Source organism: Thermobia domestica, chromosome 12, assembly GCF_964235325.1.
Source record: "Thermobia domestica chromosome 12, izTheDome1.hap1.1, whole genome shotgun sequence".
NCBI classification, from domain to species: Eukaryota; Metazoa; Arthropoda; class Insecta; order Zygentoma; family Lepismatidae; genus Thermobia; species Thermobia domestica.
This window is the reverse complement of record NC_137465.1, coordinates 45292190-45313602: the sequence shown is the minus strand read 5'-3', so window position 1 is coordinate 45313602 and position 21413 is coordinate 45292190. Positions and strand designations below refer to the sequence as shown.

The following is a 21413-nucleotide window of genomic DNA, read 5'->3' as shown; positions in this document are numbered from 1 at the left end:
TAGGATCACAATGATTAAATTTGATATGATTGTAGCCTTCCGGGACTAACTCACAGGAAAATTGCCAAAAGTGAATATGTTTAGTTTTTAAGGGCTCTAAAGGGGGCATGAAAAGATTCTCGTGTTATTTAAATGGGCGTTTTGTTGGGATACAAAATCCTATCTTTTAGATACTTGAAATACGAAAAGGAACTAGAAATTTACTGATAGAAATTTGGGTTTAAGAGGTGCGAGGACGTAGGCCAAGTAAACGTGGGGTCAGGGGCAAAGCCCCCAGCTACTCTTGAAACAAAAGCTAATATATAAGAAACGCGAGGCGGTGGGCCGAGCAAGCGCTTGAGGACTGGGGGCAGAGCCCTCAGCTAGCGAAAGGCTAGTCATTTAATAAACTTCGTTGTTCATACAAATAAAGCAACCCTCTTCAGTATTTCAGATATTTAAAAATTTATTCGTAATCATATGCGAATACATTACTATGCAAAGAAAAAGAAATGAAAACATAGTAAGAACCTCGTAAAGAAGTTGAGTTTAGCGTCGCTTTCAGCAGTGAAGTTATATGAGACGTGGACCTACTGATTAACGTGGAATCCGAACCACCTGAGCTCCTGCCGGGAATCGAATCCGGGTCTCCCACGCCAAAGGCGCGTACGCTAACCGCTTAGCCAAGAAGGAGCTCCCTTGTAAAGAAGAAATCCAAACTTAATATCTGGTACTGTTTTATTTGGCCCCTAAACTCGTGCATTGTTAAAAAATACCATTTTAAGATTTAATATATATATATATATATATATATATATATATATATATATATATATATATATATACTTCTTGATTGTGGATGAAAGAAGTTCCTTTATAAAAATGTGATCTTAAAATTCTCATTCATGTAGAACAAGGTTTCAATATGCACCGATTGGGTGCGAAATGGCGTAAGCCCGAAACATGAAAAATTGTACTAATACTTTCATTCACTTTTATAGATAGTATCATTTTAAAAGATTTTTGTAAACAGTAAAATATAAGCCCATAAACTACATAGTTATCGCTTTGGTTGCCCACGTAACAGGAATATAAATTGTCCACGAGGTATTGAACTTCAAATTTCTCTCCGAAAAAAAAAGGAATTTTCGACTTAGGACTTGGCATACATATCCTCAAATTCTTATGCAGTTCTTGTTATTTATTAAAGTTTGAAGTCTCTTTTCAGCACAGACGCTATATGAGACGTGGACCTACAGCTTAAGTTGGAACCCGAAATGCTTTCAATGCTCCCCAACCAGGAATCAAATTCAAGACCCTGTACACCAAAGTCGCGCGTGTTAGCCACAAGACCAGCGGGTAGAGCTGTATTATATCAGGTTAGGTATCATATAAAGATATATGAGCATTGTTGTTGAATAGGTGTGTTGGTATTCTAAGTTGTTGAGGTCAACAAATGCCGGCCTTTGATCAGAAAATTGAATTGAAATCTTCAAATTTTACGTCCCACGATTATGTCGGTTAGGCTAAAGGAGGCGGTAATGATGAGAAATCAATGAAATAGTAGAATGAAGAGAGTGGGAGGAAACGAGAGAATTCGGAGAAAACCCACCTACACGGTGTTTGTTCACCACAAAGTTTACTTAACGCGAGCTAGGATCGAACCAAGGACTCCATGCACCAGAGGTGAACGTTCTACCATTGAGCGACCGCCGCCCCTGCCTTTGATTGAATGGAGGTGTGACTTCTGCTCTTAGTATTGCATCTGTTGTATCTGATAAAGGCGTTGTTATAATGGCGAAACCGTAAAATCTTTTGATACTATATATTAACCCAAATGTAATGCTTTACTTAAAAAAAAATAAACATGTTTTAAGGGAAAATGTAGTTTGATAAAATAAAAATTATATAGCTATGAAGTTGGCAACTATGATGCAGCCCTGTTTCGTGTTAGTGCACTCATGTGGTTGTTATCAGTGGTGAGTGAGTAGAACTGACCATGGAAGTAAAGTAGAATCACGGGTAGCAAGTTCAGATGAGGAAGAAAGATTTGGATTGGAACTACTACTACTACACCATTATTACTACTACTAATAGCAACAAGAATAATAGTATTAGTGGTTGTGTTACGGGAAAGAAATACACGAACCAAACTAAGACAAGAAAAGAAAAAAAAATGCAGAGGGGTAATATGGAACACGAACAAGAACGGGAAAAAATAATGGACGGATGTTGAGGAATGAATTGAACGTGTGGACCGAAAAACAAAAAAAAAATCCTACTGTACGAGCAACGTGTGATAATCTACAGTCTATGCTTGTCTTAACATTGGAGCAAAACAGAAAACGAAAGAAAGAAATACAACAAGAAAGGAAGGGGAAGAGTGAAGTGAGAAAAAGTAGTGTCCTAAGATAAGCGAAGCGTTCCACGAAAGAGATCTAGAAGAGACTCGAATGAGCAGAGCATTACAATAAAGAAAGAGAGAAAGAAAAACGAGGACAGAAACAAGTGGATTAGTATTAACGAAATAAAAAAGGGATAAAAAGAAAAAAAAAAGTTGTCGTCAGATAAGAACGAGTATGTTGACACTGTTTTTTAACCGCCATGTTCATACATTAAGTTTACAAGATTATAAAGTTGTGTTTCTGGTTTTTTTTTCTTTCTCAATCATGGAATGCGCGACACAATTTCTTTTTTTTCTTTTGCTAAAAAAAGAAACAAACTAATTCTCTGTCTGAAATTCTAGCGCTCTGTATTACAAGAAAACGCTAGTAACTTCTCAATTTAAATGCAATGCTCTGCAGCGTGTGCTCTTTCAAACAATGCGACACAGATATTTTATTTCAACACCTCGCATTATATCTCTACATTTCATGGGCATTGTATTATTTTTTTAAGCACAAAGCGTTCCATTTTTTTATTTTTAAAAGTTTGAATTAATGTTAACATGAGATACTAACGAGATCTTGGATTCGATTTCCGGTGAAAGAGCATTCAAAGCAATCAAATTCCACATTACATTGTAGACCCATGTCTGATATAGTCTGGCTACTGAAAAGGGGCGCTAAATTTCAACAAAACAGAGGGTATGGATAACTAAAGCGTGGTAAACTTGATAGCGTTTGAAGCTTGCGCTCCTAGTTCCCTGTTAGCAAATGAGAGAGCTGCAGTGTTGCCACATTTTGTATACATTCATGTCAGACTATCTGCCACGTGTTCACGCTGTACTGCGTCTGTTTAACCATACTCTTTTACCATACGGCAACGTCGCATGATAGCCTTGTTTCATTCGGTTAGACCATGAGCCATTTTAGTTTTGCTTCTCGTATTGAGGACTTACACACTGACAAGCCGTGCGTGGTAAGCTAACATTTTACGTGTGGGAGCTCCGAATTCAATTCCCAGTGGAGAATCTCATGTGACCTTGATCATGCAAAAGGAAGTTAAACTCCGAACAAATAACGAAGTGAATCCATCTAACTGCTGGACCACGGTTGTTTAGTGGTAATCGCTTATCTCTGGCGCGAAGGTTCTATGATTCGATTCCAGGTACTATATTTGTGATGGAAAATATCGTATTCATTGGTTTTCTCAGGTTTCAATAGTTTTCTCCCACTTTCTCATTCCACCAATTATTCCATAATATTAATTTACATCAAATATTCATTACCTTTAGTTCAAAGAACATAAGCGTAGAACCAATACGGTGCTCTTTTACAATAAACAACCTAAACGTATTAATTACGTCAACTTTAATAGGCACAGTGGATGGTTGATTGAAGGTTTGCCCCAAGAATATTAAAAGGTCCCCAGTTCGATTCCACATCATGTAAACTTGTGGTGAACAACACTCTGCTTTTGTTGGTTTCCTTGGAATTCCCCCATACTCTGTCATTATCTTCATTCTACCAACAAAATTCCATAATCCATTTGGATTTATATTGTAAGGATCCCCACATCACGACAAAAGCACATGTTAATACAACACGTGTTATTGATTATAAAGAATGAAGCAGACGAGAAGTCAACACGGAAGACACCGAGGGAAGCCGAAAGAAGATGGACCTCCCGAAGGGACCCGAAGAGGTCAAATAAAAGAGGGAATACAGAAGGACCTGGTATCAGTCGACCAACTGATCAACTAACCATCACCTGCTCTGAGGTCGCATTGGACTAGGAGTACACCCTTCCTAAACCCTGTGTCGCACTGGATTAGGGATTCCAACTTCAACTAAAACCTTGCAAGGCTGCCGTGAGCTGAGTGAGTTATCCTTAATCTCACCTACAACCTGCTAGTGTTCTGGGAACTGCCATGAGCGGAAGGAGCACCCGGCAAAACATCAATATCCCTTCATCTGGTCTTTAAGGAAAAGACACTACTTATTCTTTGTAAATCAAAGACATTGTACTTAGCAGTTTTTATAATAAATTAGTGAAGGGGAAAAAAGACTTACCCGGAATGTTATTTTGTCTCTGCCTACAAAATCATTACGATATCTTCTTTAACTAACAGGGCACTATTGCGGGGAGTTAAACTTAATCTTTCATTAATTATTTGTGAATTAAACTCAAAGATCTTATAAAATAGAGGATCTGCCATTACAACAAAATCTTGAAGCCATACGTCAGAGTTTCACCACCCCTACTCTGCCCACTTCACCTAATAAGATTGCAATATTTTGAGCCAACAATCATGGCGGAAGCAAAAGTAGCCAATCAGACGATGGCGAAAACGAGAATAGCCAATCAGACTTGCCGATGCTCGGTTGTTTTTTGGCTTCATTAATTTAATAGGATAAAGATATATATCAGCAGATCCTCTATTTCATAACATCCTTGATTAAACTAGTGTTTATTGCATGTACTATTTATCCTTGTTATCCTTGTTACTACATACTTTTATTGCCACTACAAATGTTTGTGACATTAAGTGGCTATATCATCAAATTAAAAATATGAAGTTCAGTCCGTGGAACAATATTAGAATGAACACTACTATACATACTATATGAACACTACCCTTCCCACTGTTCGAGTGGCTGGTGAGAGCGCCTTGGTGCATGTGGTCCAGTGTTCGATTCCCGGTAAGAAAGCACTGAGTATTAGTATCTATGACTTGTATAGATTGTGTGTTCAAAAGGGGCTCCAAACTTCAATAAACAAACGAACGAAAAATGTTGAAGTTGAATATTTTCTGAATACAGCTACAAAACTACACGTTATTACTAATAAATTCACATAGATTTGATCAACTCTATCGAATGTTTTTTGTAAATATCTACCTACTAGTTTTTAAACTGTAACTTTACATAGTTTTTTTAAAAAATTAAAAAATGAGATAATTTGTTCTCAATTAGCTTATAAATATTTTTTTTCTTCTAAATGTTCAAAAATAAGCAAATTAAATTTTAAGTATACTCTCAAATACAAAACAAATTTAAGGAAATTTAAAGTCGAAAAATTTCCAAACAGGGAACAATTTCGATTTTTTTAAAATTGTATGTTTCAAATACAAAACAAATCTGACAAAATTTAAATTCGTAAACTTTTCCCAATGCTAAAAATTTTTACATTTGGAACAGTATTCCCAAATACGAAAAAAATATATAGGCAAATAGATAGATGAAAATGATATTCTCAAACGATGAAAAAAATCTGACATAAAACAAATTTGGTCACTTTCGAATTTTAGTTCATGGCCTAGCCTAGCTCTAGCCTAGTTGAGCTTCATTTTGCTCCATTTAAACTGAAAAAAGGTTAAATTAGTTATTTTAACTTTGACTAGAGAAAACTATGTTGACACTATGTATTTGAAATTTACAAGAACTTTTCTTAACAACTTTTCAAATTTTATAATTACTTCTTACGTTAGTTTGATTTTTTACTTACATAGATGACCCAGTCCTTTGGGTTATGAGCATTGGTTCCACAGACGTATAATCTCCCTCCATCTCCCATTGGCTGGATTACTCTAATGTGGTTTCGGCAGTCAAAAAACTATAAAGAAACAAAAACAAGAAATTCAATAACTTCGTGACTCAATAACAAGAAACATGCATGCATACACTATACTAATATATTTAACAACGTGTACTGTGTGCCTGTCATCAGATTTTCACATAGAAAGGAGTCGCCTACAAACACAATTTTACACAGAGATAGATCTTCAATCTAATCGTGTACGAAGGCATTTTCTTTCGATTTTCGATTAATTTTGTATGTCACCATTTCCACCCAACTTATGAATGCTATGGGTGTCTTACCCACGTAGAATTATTTTCAGATTGTAGATTATATGTGTACCATGTATGCTTGAAATTGGGTGTCAGGCATTCCAGAGTTATGCTGGAACATAAGACATATTTTTATAACTTATATATATCGATGATTAAAAAATACCCAGTACTCCCCTTAAAATAGAGATTTTCAAAAACGCTCAGACTGTGCCTCCTCATTTAATTAATGAGGATTTTATGTACTGAGATTCATCTTTCTAACTTGAAGGGCTCGTGAAATACCAAATTTTTCGCATATATTATGACCCCCGCTTCCTTCTTAGGATAGGCATTTTAATCAAAGTAACATGCTGAAGACCTACGTTAGTCTACGGTCCACTCATATACCAAAAATAATCAAAATTAGTGCAACGATCTAGGAGTAGTTCGGGGTTAAACATTTTTACTTTTCATTTTTATTATATACAGTAGATACTGTGTATAGTATACATACAAATTATTATTAATAATAAGTACTGCAGTTTCTTACAAAATTACACTTCAACAGTTTAGAAGTTCGATATGCGTAGATTCAAGCTATGTAAGATGTATATAGTTACTAAAGGTGGGGTTATTGTATAATAAACCGTCTGTTTTAGTCTTACCGGCATCAGTACAAGATGTTAAAACTTAGTCTGGTTCGATTACCAGCGAGAGCTCATGTGCTTCGGATCCCAGATTAAGCTGTACGTTCACGTCTCATATAGCATCGCTGCTGAAAGGGAAACTAAAACCAAAATCAAACCAAATAAAACCAAAAGCTTATTCTAGCAGCCAATTTTTTTCTTTCGAATTTTCTACAAATATTTATATTCTTCCTCTACTTGAAGTAGGTACAAGAAATTGTTATTAGAAGCACCAAATACCTCAAAGTGGTCTTATGGCTCCGCGTAGCGTAGTCGCTAACGCTCTCGCCTTCGGTCCCGGGTTCGATTTCCGGTGGGGGCACTCAATCGGAAAAGTGTAAAACACTTCGTCAGGTCAACCACTCTGAATGAGGTTTTCCTCATTCATACCAGGCAAATGCCGGGGTGGTACCCAACTTATAGGTCCCAGGTCATTTTCTTCCTTCCCCAACCCTTTCTTTCTTCCCTTTTCCCGGATAGCGTGCTCGCCGAGGGAAGTCATCCTTCATACGTGACAGGCTAAATGACCTTAGATGCCGAAAGCCCAGAAATCTAAATCAAAGTGGTCTCACAAGTAGTATGTGTGTCACTGTTTATGGAACACAAACTACAATATATGTGTGTACAATATGCTTTTTGACGATGTTTTTTTTTTTTTTTTTTTTTACATATACCGTACAAAAATAAAAATGAAATCCCACACGATAAGCTGTAGGCCTATGTCTCATATAGCTTCGCTCCTGAAAGGGACCTTAAAAACTCAAAATTACATGATACTGAATGAAATAGTAGAATAAAACAAGCAGGAAGAAACGGGAGAACCCAGAGAAAACCCATGAATATATATTATTGTCCACCACAAAACTCACTTGGCACGAGCTGGAATCCTGAAATGAAATCTTTAAGTTTTACGTCTCGCGGTTATGATGCCTAGACTATAGGATACAGTGATGATGGGAAATAGTGGAATGCAGAAAGTGGGAGGAAACGGGAGAACCCCGAGAAAACCCATGCACACGGTGTTTGTCTACCACAAAGCACACTTGGAATTGAACCAAGGATCTCATGCGCCAGAGGTGAACGCTCTAGTAATGAGCCAAAAGGGCCACACAAGCTGGAATCGAACCAAATACTTCATGCATCTTGGGTTCTACCATTGAGCTACTACGGCCCCAGTTACATATATTAATATATGATTTTTCCTTTCAGTTTTTCCTCTTGTATTTGTAAGTAGGCTATAATAAATAGGGGAAAAGTCTTATGAAAACAGAAGTCAGGAAAATAGAAGAAATATTTCTTTATTTTTGCTTTCTTCCGAACGATCAACGTGCAAAGTCGTTGGCCCATTTTCTTGCCTCCTTTTTTCTCTGTTTTTTTTTAAAGAATGTGTTTGTGTATGTGTGTAGAATACACCTCAACGACACTCTTTGGAACTTTTCAAGTGTGTCCATAGGAAATCGATACCCGTTCGCTCAAGAGTCCCTTAATGACATTACAAGAGTGGTTGGTTCCTGATTTCAACAGAACAGCCCTCTTTCCCCCACAACTAGCTTATATCTATAGGCTATATACTTTAGACTCTCCACTTCTCTCGCTTCGTTCCTTCTTTCACTGTTTTTCCAAACAATGACCACACTTTTTTCTCTTTTTTTAAGGGTTTTTTTTTTTTTGGTTATAAAGGAAATTGGTCATTCAGGATGAAAATGGTAAATTTCATGTTGAAACAGTCGACTGAAGAGCCTTTAAGAAGTTTAAGACATTAACGAAAAAAAAAAAAAAAGAGTCACGTGAAATATCTTTTTCAAAAAGAGCTTCAAGGACCTGGTTGAAGAAAAAAGTTTATAAAAATGCACACGTGATGAAACAAATAGTCTGAAAAACTAGAACAAAATTTCGAATTTTTGGATATATTTTATTTATTTTTCTCTCGTTACTTAATTTACTAAGATTTAGACTTATTTTTAGTTCTATTAGGAGAATTTCAATAAAACTAAATAAGTCTTTAAAAAAATTAAGATTTCTCCTATATTAGCATGTAATGAAAAAGTCCAAAAGACGCTGAAATATTGATTTCGATAAAGGCTCATGTACCAAATTTCAAATTCTGCAGGAGAAATTCTTCTTTCGTTTCTTTTGGATCAAAAGATCCAATAATTTCAATCAAAAATTTTCTTGTACGCCTTATATCTGGAGAACTACATCAGTGTAGCCAAACCCAAAATATCACTTAACTCAGTATGATGTGCTTATTCCATAGAAAATATGAAAGCTCGATTTAGGGGCCGTTCAAAAAATTTGTGGCACCTGATTCAAGATCCAGTATATTTTAATCAAAAATTTTCTTGTTTGCCTTATATCTGGAAAACTACATACAGTGTAACGAAACCCAAACTATCAGTTAACTCAGTATGATGTGCTTATTCCGTAAAAGGATACGAAAACTCGATTTAGGGGCCGTAAGGGCCGTTCAAAAATTTTGTGGCTCCCGATCCAAAAACTAATTAATTATTGGCCAAAATCACAATCTTTTGATGCATTTTTTGGGGGGATCATTCCTAAAATTCTTGTTTCTTTTTTTCTTTCTTTTCTTTTAAGTTTGGGCGGCATGGTAACTCAGTGGTAGAGCGCTTACCTCACGTGCATGGAATTCGTGGTTCGATTCCCGGCCAAGTAAGTTTGTGATGGACAACATCGTATCCGCGGGTTTTCTCGGGGGGCTACTCTCGTTTCCTCCAACATTTTCATTCCACTATCATTCACCTGTTTTCATCATCCGTCTTGCTTAGTCTAATGGGGATAGTCGTTGGACATACAACTGAAATATTTAATTTAATTTTTGTTTTTTATTTTTAAGTTTTTGTGTTATGTTTTACAGATTCATTAGTAATTTAGATAAATATGTAGGAACCACAAACAATTTAAATTACAGAGCATAATCTATAAAATACGACACAAAAACTAAAAATAAATAAATAAAATCGATAGAATACATTGACGTCAACAAAGTGAGATATATGACGCTAAATTTTCATGCGTAGTTTTCGAGAAACTGGAACTTTGTGACTTTAAAAGGTATGTTGTTCCATGTCGATAATTGATTTAATTCTGCTGCAACATATTTGTACGTTATCTTTTTGTCTAATAATAAATTACGTAACACATAATCTACCGGTTAAGATATTGCATCGTCATTGTCATAAAGCTAACATTCATCCTTTTTGTTTATGGTTTCACGTTGAATTCATACGAGTGGAAATGATTCGCCCTGCATAACCAGTTCTAATATATTAATTTATTCAAGATTTTTTTTTTAAATAGTATTTTTCTTTGACTGTATCTAAACATTTAATGGCCCACTCAGAATAGACGAAACGGGGAATACATTGAAGATTCTGAACTAGCTTTCTACTCCCACTGTTGAAAATTATAAAAAAAAAAAGTACAAAATAATGATCTTGAAAATTCTAAAGCACATTAACACCACCGAAGCAGTAACAGATTATGCTTCTAAGTGACAATTTCTCCCATAATGCACTCTGAAATCCAATCTGAGACTTCTCCCACTGGTAGGCAAGAGAATTAACCGCATCGCCCACCGCAGGGTAACTTTACTCCGCTGAGTGTCAGGTAACAAATCTATTGGGATTTCTCATTATGGGTTTTAGTGCAGAACCAGTGTCGGTTGTCCGTCGGCTTGAATTTCAACCGGTCATTCAATGGACACAGCTTCCACCAGAGTTTAACTCTCTTGCTTCCCGTGCACCCAATTCAGCCTTCCAGTTTGTGGGTCCCCGCAGAATTCTTTGTCCACGGAATTTTCTAATCAAATCAACAACACCATCTATAGTTGCAGCGAACTCTAGCGGAGGAATTCATTAACAACAATCTGCGGCTTTGATCTGATCATTTGAATTGAATTAGTCGTCAGATACATTAAATGCTCCACCGTTTTAAACATTTAAAGCTATGAGGAGGATAATAATACTGAACCGTTTCGTGGTTTCAGGGATGCAATGCAAGAAAGTCTGACAGTTGTTATACACTACATTGTTTCCAAGAAGGCGCCATACAGGAATATACGTTTGTTTGCACATTCCCCACTGCTGGAGTAGCTAGTGCCTACCAAAGGTTTCCAAACTCATATGCCCAGCGCTCGCGAACTCAGCACTCGCTCAACCGAGCTCGGGCTCAATAAGAGCTTCAGATCGAGTGAGCCCGAGCCCAGTTGAGAGAAGTGAGCGTGAGCTCGAGTGAGCGCGAGCCCAGTTGAGAGAAATGAACGTGAACTCGAGTGAGCGCGAGCCCAGTGCAAAATGGCCATCTATGGTGCGTACGCCTTGCGCTTCGGTCCGATTTCCGGTGGAAGACTATTGAACGCGTTACGGTTCGGATTCCACTTTTAACTGTAACTTTCACATCTCATGGTTCCTAAGGTTCAACAACAAAATAAACTTTTGTTTGTGTTCATTTCCCCCGGGCCTAGCACACATGTATATATAGTCGCAAAAGTAAGTGCCGGGCAATATGTGATACAAAGGGAATAGCTATAGACGAACAATCTCTAAATTGAATAATAATCATAACCATAATCTAACTAACTAATTCTATGGCCTACGGAACCCGGAGGTTCAATGCCGCGTTCACAAAAGCTCTCCACTGACTTCTATCTTTAGCCAACTGGACCCAGTTTGCACTATGTATTCCTATTTCTGTGAGACTCATCTTAATATTGTCCTCTTATCTGTGTTAAGGTCTTCCTAATAGTCGTTTTCCGGTTGGACTTTCAGTTCAAACTTTGAAAGCGTTCCTACTTTCTTCCATCCTGGCTACATGACCTGTCCACCTGAGCCTCCTAGATTTGATGACTCTAACAATGTTTGCTAATAACCATAATCTATACATCAACAAAACTGGAATGGAGCAGTGGGATAATAATAAAAACAACGGTTGAAATTATGTTATGGGGCAGAGGACCTGGGAAGCACAATGTGCTTAATGACCATCTTGAAATCGTCATCTTGGCTTTGAGTTAGTTTTTCTTTAATGACAAATGGAATTGTGATGCCTCCATTTAGAAATAATTCTAGGAAAACTTAATTTCAGGCGAAGAATTTTAAGAATTTTGATGTAAAAATGAATTAGATACATCGTTTTCATATCCGAGAACTCGATTTTGACTGAGGATCTACCGTTTCCGGGAATAAGAGAGCGATTTAGCTTCTCGATTTTGAAAAAAAAAAAAAAAAAAAAAAAAGAGGTTTATAGGAAAACTTATTTGCTAAGATTGAGTTTTCGAGTTTTATTTCTTATGCAGCACCGAAGTTATAAAGGACTAACCTAATAGACTCTGAACCACGACCGGGTCTTAAATCCGGTGCAGTTGATGGATTATACAAGACCAAACTAGACCTTCACATTATTTCACTTACGAGAAAGCCGGATAACATGATCCAGGTAACGCCCCCAGATGAGTAGATAAAGATTTTCACGTTTATCTAGGATTATGAGGAATTCGCGATTCTAGAATTAAATGGTATCGAACTCCAGACTAGGGACTAATTAGGGGAGAGCCAATGTGCTGGCTGCGCATCACTCAGCCATCAGGCACGCCGTAGCCCTTTGTAAAATTATCTCATTAGAACAAAGTGAATGATAACGGAGCAATGATAGAATTGATGGAATAAAGAAAGGGGAACTTTGAATAATTCCACGGACACCATCTTTCAACGCAGCCATGTGCAACAGCTGGCCCTCGGACTGCCCCCAGCCCACTGAGCCTTTTAGTCCGGGACGCCTGACTCGTTATTGAAAACGAATCTTTTATACTGAGTTGGAAGATTTTCTTGGATAACTGACGTCCACCCTGAAAATACCCTTCGTGCTGGGACATCCAATGTAGAGTGTAACACCGAATATTGGCAGACTGGTCAAGTGTTCCACTAAAATGGTAAGTAAATAGATTTTTCTGCTTTTCTTTAGTAAGTAAATAGTTTGGTTACCGTTATAACAGAATTATGTTCCTGTGATATTAGTGCACGACAAACTATTTTATATATTGAATATGGCTATTTAATTCTCGTAAAAATATTCTACATTGTCTCGTTTGGTTCTCGAAGCCAGTAAGTTCTTTGTGGTTAGCCCATTCCCTGTTCCAAGTTGCACATGCCTGATCTAACGTGTTTACATGATCTAGAATCGAAGCAGCAACTCTTGAAAGGAGACGTAAGCGTCGTATTGCTTAGACGCTAGGTCTCTCCACAAAGTCCATAAAAATAATTACTAAACTTCTTATCTAATAAACTTAATATCTGAAACCAGTTTCATAAAATTAGTTTTAGAATGTATTGAGATCCTTCTGGCAGTCATCCAGAACAGAAAGACGGAGTAAAACCGCGACGAAACTAAACGGATCAAATATATTTCTCTCTCTCTCTCTCTCTCTTTTTTTTAAAAAAAGTTGTTAATTAATTACAAGGGATACAAAGAACATGATGATTTGCTTGATCAGCTAGAGTCATGCAGAAACTTAACCACACTAATATATTTCTGCTATCTTTTAATTGATAATGCTTTTATGGTAGTTATTTCTTCGCATAGCTACGAATCCACTGGAGAAATATGAGATCCCATACCGCAAAAAGCATTAATCTTTCTCGATAACTGAGGATTTTCCTTAACTGTTTCCTGTTCGTCCACTTTAATGGGATAAATAAACCCCTGAAGGATTTACTCCGTTCACATTTTCTTCGAGGTTTTCAAACCTTTCTCTTTTTTTTACTATACGTTAATTGAAAAATAGGTCCTTTAAATTTAAAGCCTTTAAACCACAAAACTCATGAGTTTAAGCTCCGAGCATGCATTTATCACTGCAGTAATTTGCTCTTTAAGTACACTGCTACTACAAGATGGTGGATTTTTTTTTTTAAATCAGCAATTTTGTATGAAATACTTACTTAATGTCGTATTGTTATATGACTTTCAAAGATGAGATACCAATGCTTTCAAAATATTCGAATAATTTTCTCATCATTATTCTAACATTCTTTACTAGATTAATTTTCTTCCCATTATTCAAACAATAGTTATTCAGATTTGTCATTTTGTTTAACGTGCTGCCATCTATTGACTAATATAGGTATCAACTTTAGGCACTAATTTCGTTAAACAGCGGTGGCGTGCCGTGGGAAATCAGCGCCCGGGGGCGAGAGTATACGACGGCACCTCCGTACATATCAGTGGGGTCGACAGGCCAGCAGCGAAGCGCCACCATGGTTGGCACGAAGCGTAAGGAAATTTTCAAAAGTAAACCCTGCTTTTCCTTGACTTTGAGAACTTTTTATTGCTTTTTTTTCTTCCGTTTTATATGTGCACATGCATTTTGCAACACAAGTGACATTATAGGATCCACTTCCTAAAGCAGGAAGAGAATTGAATTACATATTAGTAATATTCAAAGGAATTTTTCCTCTCATTTTCTTTCCTGCATTTCTTTTTTCCTCCCGAATTTTACGCCCCATTACTTCAGCGCCCGGGGCCGTTGCCCCGCTCCGCCCTCACGGCACGGCCTGTAAACAGGAATTGAAATTTAAGTGTTAATGATAATTTTGAGTTTATATCTCATTAACCATAATATGTACTGTTATCTTTGCATTGTCGCAATCAGTGGCGCACCAACGGAAGTGGGGGAGGGGTTCCATCAGGTTCAGACTCCCTCAAAGTTCATAACTCGACTAAAATTTGTCGATTTTCTTAACATAACTATACTTCTTTAACCAGTGACGTATTTAAGGAGGGAGTTCCGGGCTTAAGCCCCCCCCCCGAAATTGTATTTACTATATTAAAGTAAATTAAACATCTTGCAAAATTTTCACATTTCCTGGAATGAAGTTGGCAAAGCCCCCCCCCCCGAAACAAAATCGTAAATACGCCACTGTCTTTACCAGAGAAAGGATTGATGTAGGCCAAAGATTTTATTTTATGTCTCATCTATACTCTTTCATTTCTTACAAAAATAATCTAGTCCTATCATTTTTTAAAAAAAGTGGGTGGTAGTAATTATCGGATGCAGAATAAGACGTTCAATATTGCAGAAGAATTCGTATTGGACTCTCCAATTAAAATTATTTGGACCCCTCCAGCAAACATTTCTGGGTGCGTGCCTGGTCGCAATGAAGAGCTTAGTGGTGGTAGACTTCAGTGTCATATCATCTTAGTAATTGGCAACGTCCTCGTACAACATGACGATTTTTAGGTTTGCAAACAAATTTGATTTTCTCAAAAATTGCGCATGACCTTTTATACTGACCCACATCATTTTGTTCAGTTCAACAAGATCTATCAGTTGGTATCTGCTCCATGTTTGGACTTTTTTTTTCGAAACGCCACTAATAATGTAGAATTCTGTTCAAATAGTCGAATTTGAAGTTGTTCAAACAGCTAAATAAAGGATAACTGGGTTAAAGTTCAAGGTCACTTTTATGAAATCGGTCTCTAATGCTGAAGGGACGATTTTACAAATAGACTATAGATATAAGTAATTAAGAACTCTAATCAGGGGCGCATTCTCGGGGGTCCACCGGGTCCGGACCTCCCCCCTAACTATACCTACATTTATACGTATAATTTCTCAACAAAACTATACTTGTTTAACAGGGAAATGATTGATATAGCATGAAAATTTGAGCTCACACTTCATCTGTACCCTTTTTCTTATAAAAACAATCTAGTTCTATCATTTTCTTTTCTGAAAATATAGGTGAAAGTATACTAAGGTACACTTACTTATCGTCTTTCCAGGTGCAAAATAATACTCTCTGAAAAAAAAAATACCAAGAAATACCGGTGATTTGACTTGCTGTGCTGACTACACGCTACTATAACTTAAAGAGGCTTTGACTCTTGGAAAATATTCCTTCATAGAGTATAATTGTGGTGAGTATTTTAAAGTAAAAAGCCTAGAATATTCCTATAATTGCGCGTCTGTGTAATATATGGAAACCATGTGTGCATATGTGTTTAATTCCCAATTAATCCACGTAATGGAAGAAACAACCCGCAACAAATTTGAAAAGAATTCCATGTTTAGAAAACGCATAATAAACTTTCACACACACTAGCAGCCCCTTGCCCCTTCGAGACAAACTCCCACACTCTTTACTTCCACGCTGATCATCATAATCTGAATTAGCTTCCTCATGAGGAAAAACCCGGGAGAGAAAAATCGATTAATCGTGTGCGAGGAGGAGGAGGAGAAGAGCCTAAGAACCAACCGGATATTGTCTCTCTTTCGCACTTTAGCGGGCGAAATAATATAATCTTCAGCGGACGGGTCTTTCTTCTTCTTTCCCTTTTGTGATATTCTGTGTCTTTCTGGCCTTGGTGCAATGTAAAATCGGCTTTCAGATAATTCCCAGCTCATTTAGATAATCGCCTCTCGGTAGATGGCGCCTCTTATCTTCGTTCAGCCACCTGAAACAAGAGGGATATATCCGTCCCTGAAATAAGCCAGAGCGCCTCTCCGCACGGCTCTTTTCGGAATTGCCACTACCGCTACACTGAGGGCAGACGAAGAGCCGGAGGAAGGATATGTGGTAAACTACCCATTTGCTGTTATCGCTTTATATACAAGGAAAATCTCAGCAACAGAACGCATGACTACGAAATAGCTTGTGTTTTGCTTGGTCTTCATCTCGTAGAATTGTTCTGTGGAAAATTTTCCTTGTGGCGCTGTAGCGATTTTCTCATTGTAATTAGTATAATATACTTCTTGGGATTTAATATTTTATGCTTCTAATTTCTACACAAGTAGAAGTAGTGCGTCTTTCTTTCACTGGCTACAACATCTACAGTCCGTCAATCTCCGATGGGAATAAAATATTATTATTATTATTTAGGGCCTCGGCAGCGTAGTCATTAAGATGCTTGCCTTGTAACTACACGGTCTGGGTTCCATGTCCAGTAGTCATGCAAAAAGGCTCAGAGGTTTACGCAACCTCTGTAAAATGGGTACCTGGGGAACCCTGGGGGGCGGGGGTAATGAATTATATTGATACCACCTGCTGTACATGCCTAAGTCAAGGACATGTTTAGCCTCAGCCTGTTCCCACTGGGAAGTGCCCTTAACTTTCTTCTTTTTTATTATTAATAATGATAATCATAATCATGTCTCATCCACGTCCTATATAGCCTCGGTGCTAAATTTAAATTAACAAACAACAATTATTATTATTATTACTCCCATATACCCGAATCATCAAGTTTGTCAGGATAAAATGTTAGCCAAAGTAATGTAACGTATCCTGGAGTTAAAAGTTACCCCAAGCAATGTAATATATCCTGGAATAGAAAATTCTCCCAAATAATGTCATGTACATACAGTATACTGAAGTAAAACTAAAGTTACTTTAAGTAATGAAACCTTACTAGAAGTAATAAATTATTCTTTAAGTAAGTGTATTCTCAAGTGAAAACGAGCTCCTATTTCCAAATTCTCGCTGACCAGTAAGACTCTACTTTGTCGTAACACATGAGCTCTGAGGAAGAGGTAAATTACATTACTACATATTCCTCTCTGATGGTCTAGTGGTTAGAGCGTATGCCTTTGGTGCATGTGGTCCCGGGTTCGTTTCCCGGTGGAAGACTGAAAATCTGAACGCAATACGGTCGTTCGAATTTCGCCTTAAACTGTAGTTTCCTGTCTCATATAGGTCTCGGTGGTAAAGGAACGCTAAATTCGAACCAACCAAAGAATAGTACCACAGGATAGTATTAACATTACTCCCCTAACTTTAGGGTATTTATACCAATGTTACAACCTTAATTTACCTGCTGGAAATACGATGACTCGAATATTACAGACCTGAGTAGACATTTGAACTCCATTTTAATAGCATACTCCCCCGTTTACAAACTCGGTATTGCAAGACGAAAAAATGAACAATCAGAAACCAAATCACTATTACCTTCTATTTATACACTCTTCTTTTAACTCTTAGGGGCCGCGGTGGCTCAGTGGTAGAACGTTCATCTCTGGTGCAGGGGGTCCTCGGTTCGATCCCAGCTCGTGCCAAGTGAGCTTTAAGGTGGACAAACACTGTGTGCGTGCGTTCTCTCGGGGTTCTTCCGTTTCCTCCCACTTTCTTCATTCCACTATTTCATTCATTTCTCATCATCACCGTTTTCTTTAGCCTAGCCGGTATAACAGTGGGACGTAATACTTAAAGATTTCATCTCTTTTAACTCCTGTGTATATCATGTGCATTGGGAGTTTAATAAAAGATTTTAATTTTCGAAGTTTAACGTAAGATTGTGTAATTTTACAAGTAAATAAATGTACGTCTCTCTTTCATTTTTTCTCTACCTTTCTATATCTTTGTCTCTATCAATTTCTTTCTCTGTCCTTTTCTTTATCTCTCTCTTTCCTCTCTCTTTCTTTTTCCTTTCTGATTCTCTTTTGTTTCTTTTCCCTTTTTTCTCTCTTTCTCTATACCTATCTATCTATTCCTTTCTTTTCTGTCTTCTTTCTTTCTTTCTCTCTCTCTCTCTGCTTCTTTATTTCTTTGTCTCTCCCTCTTTCTATTTTCTTTTTTTCCCTCTGTCTTCCCACTTACACAAACGCACATTTAGGTTCCCTGTACTCCCTTAAGCTGTGCTGTATGGTTGCGAAACATGGCCGCTTACTCTGAGAGAAGAATGCAGACTGAAACTATTTGAGAATAAAATTCTGAGACGAATATTCGGACCCAAGAGGAACGGGAATGGGGAATAGTAGAAACTTCATAACGAGAAACTACATAATTTATACCGTTTACCAAACATTGTTAGGGTTATTCAGTCTAGGAGGCTTAGGTGGGCAGGTCATGTAGCCAGAATGGAAGAAAGAAGGAACGCATTCAAAGTTTTGACTGGATATACAATCGGAAAATGATTATTAGAAAGACCTAGGCGCAGATGGCAGGACAATATTAAGATGGATCTCGCAGAAATATGAATACAAAGTAGAAACTGGATCCAGTTGGTAAAGGATAGAAGTGAATGTGTAGAGCTTTTGAGAATGCGGCATTGAACTTCCGGATTCCATAGGCCGTAGAGTTAGTTAGTTAGTACTACCTTAATGTTAGTACATTCCTTACTAAAAGCAATATTTTTAAAGATGAGAGATTGCAACATTAAAGCATTCGCATTTGGTTTAAAAAAAAGAATCAAAATATAGTTTATATATTGCATGTGTCACGAATCTTAAAATAGAGCATGTCAACAATTTTTAAACAGCGAGAAATGAATGATATTTATCTCTATTGTTATACAAGTATTCAGTACTGCTTTCAAGAAAAGTAATTGACGGCTGCTTATCTAGATGGCATTTTCTCCATTGATAACAGTCCTTCAGAAAGACAGAGATATATTTCTATTTTAGTTCTTTTTTTTTTTTTTTTTTAAAGAAATGGACCGTAAACCAGAAATTAATAAAACAGTAACAAGAAAAGACTGTTAAAATTTAGTGTATACATTTCCTTATTTAGTTTCTCTACATTTACATAAATGAGATACTAACGAAAGTTTAGCAAAGGACAGAAGAAAGTAGGTTACAAACGCAGAAGAAGATGAACAAAAGAATGAGTTTTTTGAATTGTTTAAAGAAGGTTAATTTTCTGTTCAATGGCAGGAACATTGTCCATAAATAATGCAAATACTTTGTATTGATCGATATATTATACCGAGATGAACAAAAATTATATGCCTGGAAGGGAAATTTTCATGTGTAGTTTTCGAAAACACCGAGAAAAAAGTTTTTAATTTTATGTCAATAAAAATCTCTCTCTCTTTCGTTGAAAATAATAATTCATAGCTTTTATTCTACGGGAATAGATTATTTATTTATTTGTGTACAGTACATGTAAAAAAAAACTAGCCTCCTAAATAGCAGATTGTATCTGTTACTGTTTGTGTTTCCCTAACGATGTGCGTTCCTACTAGTGACACACATACTACTTGAAAGTCAAAAATAAATTAAATGAAATCTTAAAGTTTTACGTCCCATGGTTATGTCGGTTAGAACAAAGGAGACGGTGATGATGAGAAATGAATTAAATGGTGGAATGACGAAAGTGGAAGGAAACGGCGGAGCCTCGAGAAAATCCACGAACACGGTGTTTGTCCACCATAAAGCCTACTTGGCGCGAGCTGGGATCGAACCAAGGACCCCATACTCCAAAGGTGAACGCTCTACTACTGAGCCCCTACTTGTAAGTTAATTCTTTTGTCAACAAAGAGACTTCTCTGTTTACGGTAACTTATCAATATTGGCAGAATATTTTGATGACGGTGATGATGCTGAAAAGCAAAATAACTATAACATCTGAAATACAGAACCAAAGAAATACCCATTATTAGGATCGTACAGTGGGACTTAATACGATTATAATGATAGTACGTACGCATGTTTATCCGTTACCTCACACGATAATTCTTGAACGAAAATATATAGACTATATATTTTAAATTCTCTTTATTGCAGTAAATAGCTAGAGAGATTTTTATCTTGGCTGAGTTTTTTAACGGAGCCAATTTCTTAACATCGTTAACGGAACTAATCTCTTAACACCTTCATTGGTAATCGTGACTTTAACAGTACCTATTCACATGGTGTGGTCCCCTTTACTGTTTTTACCAGAGTTTATAACATATTGCATCATCCCCTTGATATATTAGTAGCAATGTACGTACATATTGGGAAAGTTAATACTATAAAAGTATTCAAGAAAGTTCTGTCGCTTTTTGACAAGGTCTGCATTTAATTGACTCTCACACCATGAGTTGAATAGAAATGGAGATAAGGCGAAGGTCCAACATATCACCTGGTTGTGGCAGCTCAGTTATACCGTGAACTTGCATAAGGACAGAGTGAACATTGGACCTCCACAGAGCGTCATAAGGGCAAGTGTGCTGTACGAGTTCAAACTGGGATCAAACGCCGCTGCAGTGGGGCGGAAGATATGCCAAGCCTTTTGTGAGGGTGTCGTGACTATGCAGACAGTGAAGCGGTGGTTTAACAAGTTTAAGGACGGTGAATGAACACTCGAACACGCACCACGTGCCGGAAGACAAACACATGTACAAAATAAAGATCTTCAGGTACAAATTGAGGCGAACAGCGGCCCGACATGTGAGAAACTGGGACTTCAATTCAGTGTGAGTGGAGAAACCATTCGGCAGCACCTCCATCAACTTGGCTAGCACTACAAGTTGGATTGATGGGTCCCACATGATTTGACTCCGGGTCAGAAGGCAACGCGAGTAGACACCTGTGTTTCTTTGCTGTCTCGTTTGAAGAAGGAGCCATTTCTGGGCAGAGTGTTGACATGTGATGAGAAGTGGATTCTGTACGAAGCTCCACGGCGCCGTCATCATTGGTTAGCATCCCATGAACCGGTTCCAAAACAGCCGAAACCAGCACTGCACCAGAAGAATGTCCTGTATATTTGGGGCCTGCTCGCGGCATCGTGCATCGGGAACTGCTACCAGCTGGTCAGAG

General features: G+C 37.3%; 1 protein-coding gene across 1 annotated transcript in view; it reads right to left on the bottom strand.

Annotated features, from left to right (window-relative positions):
• The window catches only part of Sema2a (Semaphorin 2a), a 799786-nt gene that overhangs the window by 83768 nt on the left and 694605 nt on the right, over positions 1–21413 (bottom strand). The window contains exon 5 of the mRNA XM_081733673.1: positions 5869–5976. Within this exon, the coding sequence (XP_081589799.1) occupies positions 5869–5976 (108 nt within the window). The remainder of the gene's footprint in view (positions 1–5868; positions 5977–21413) is intronic.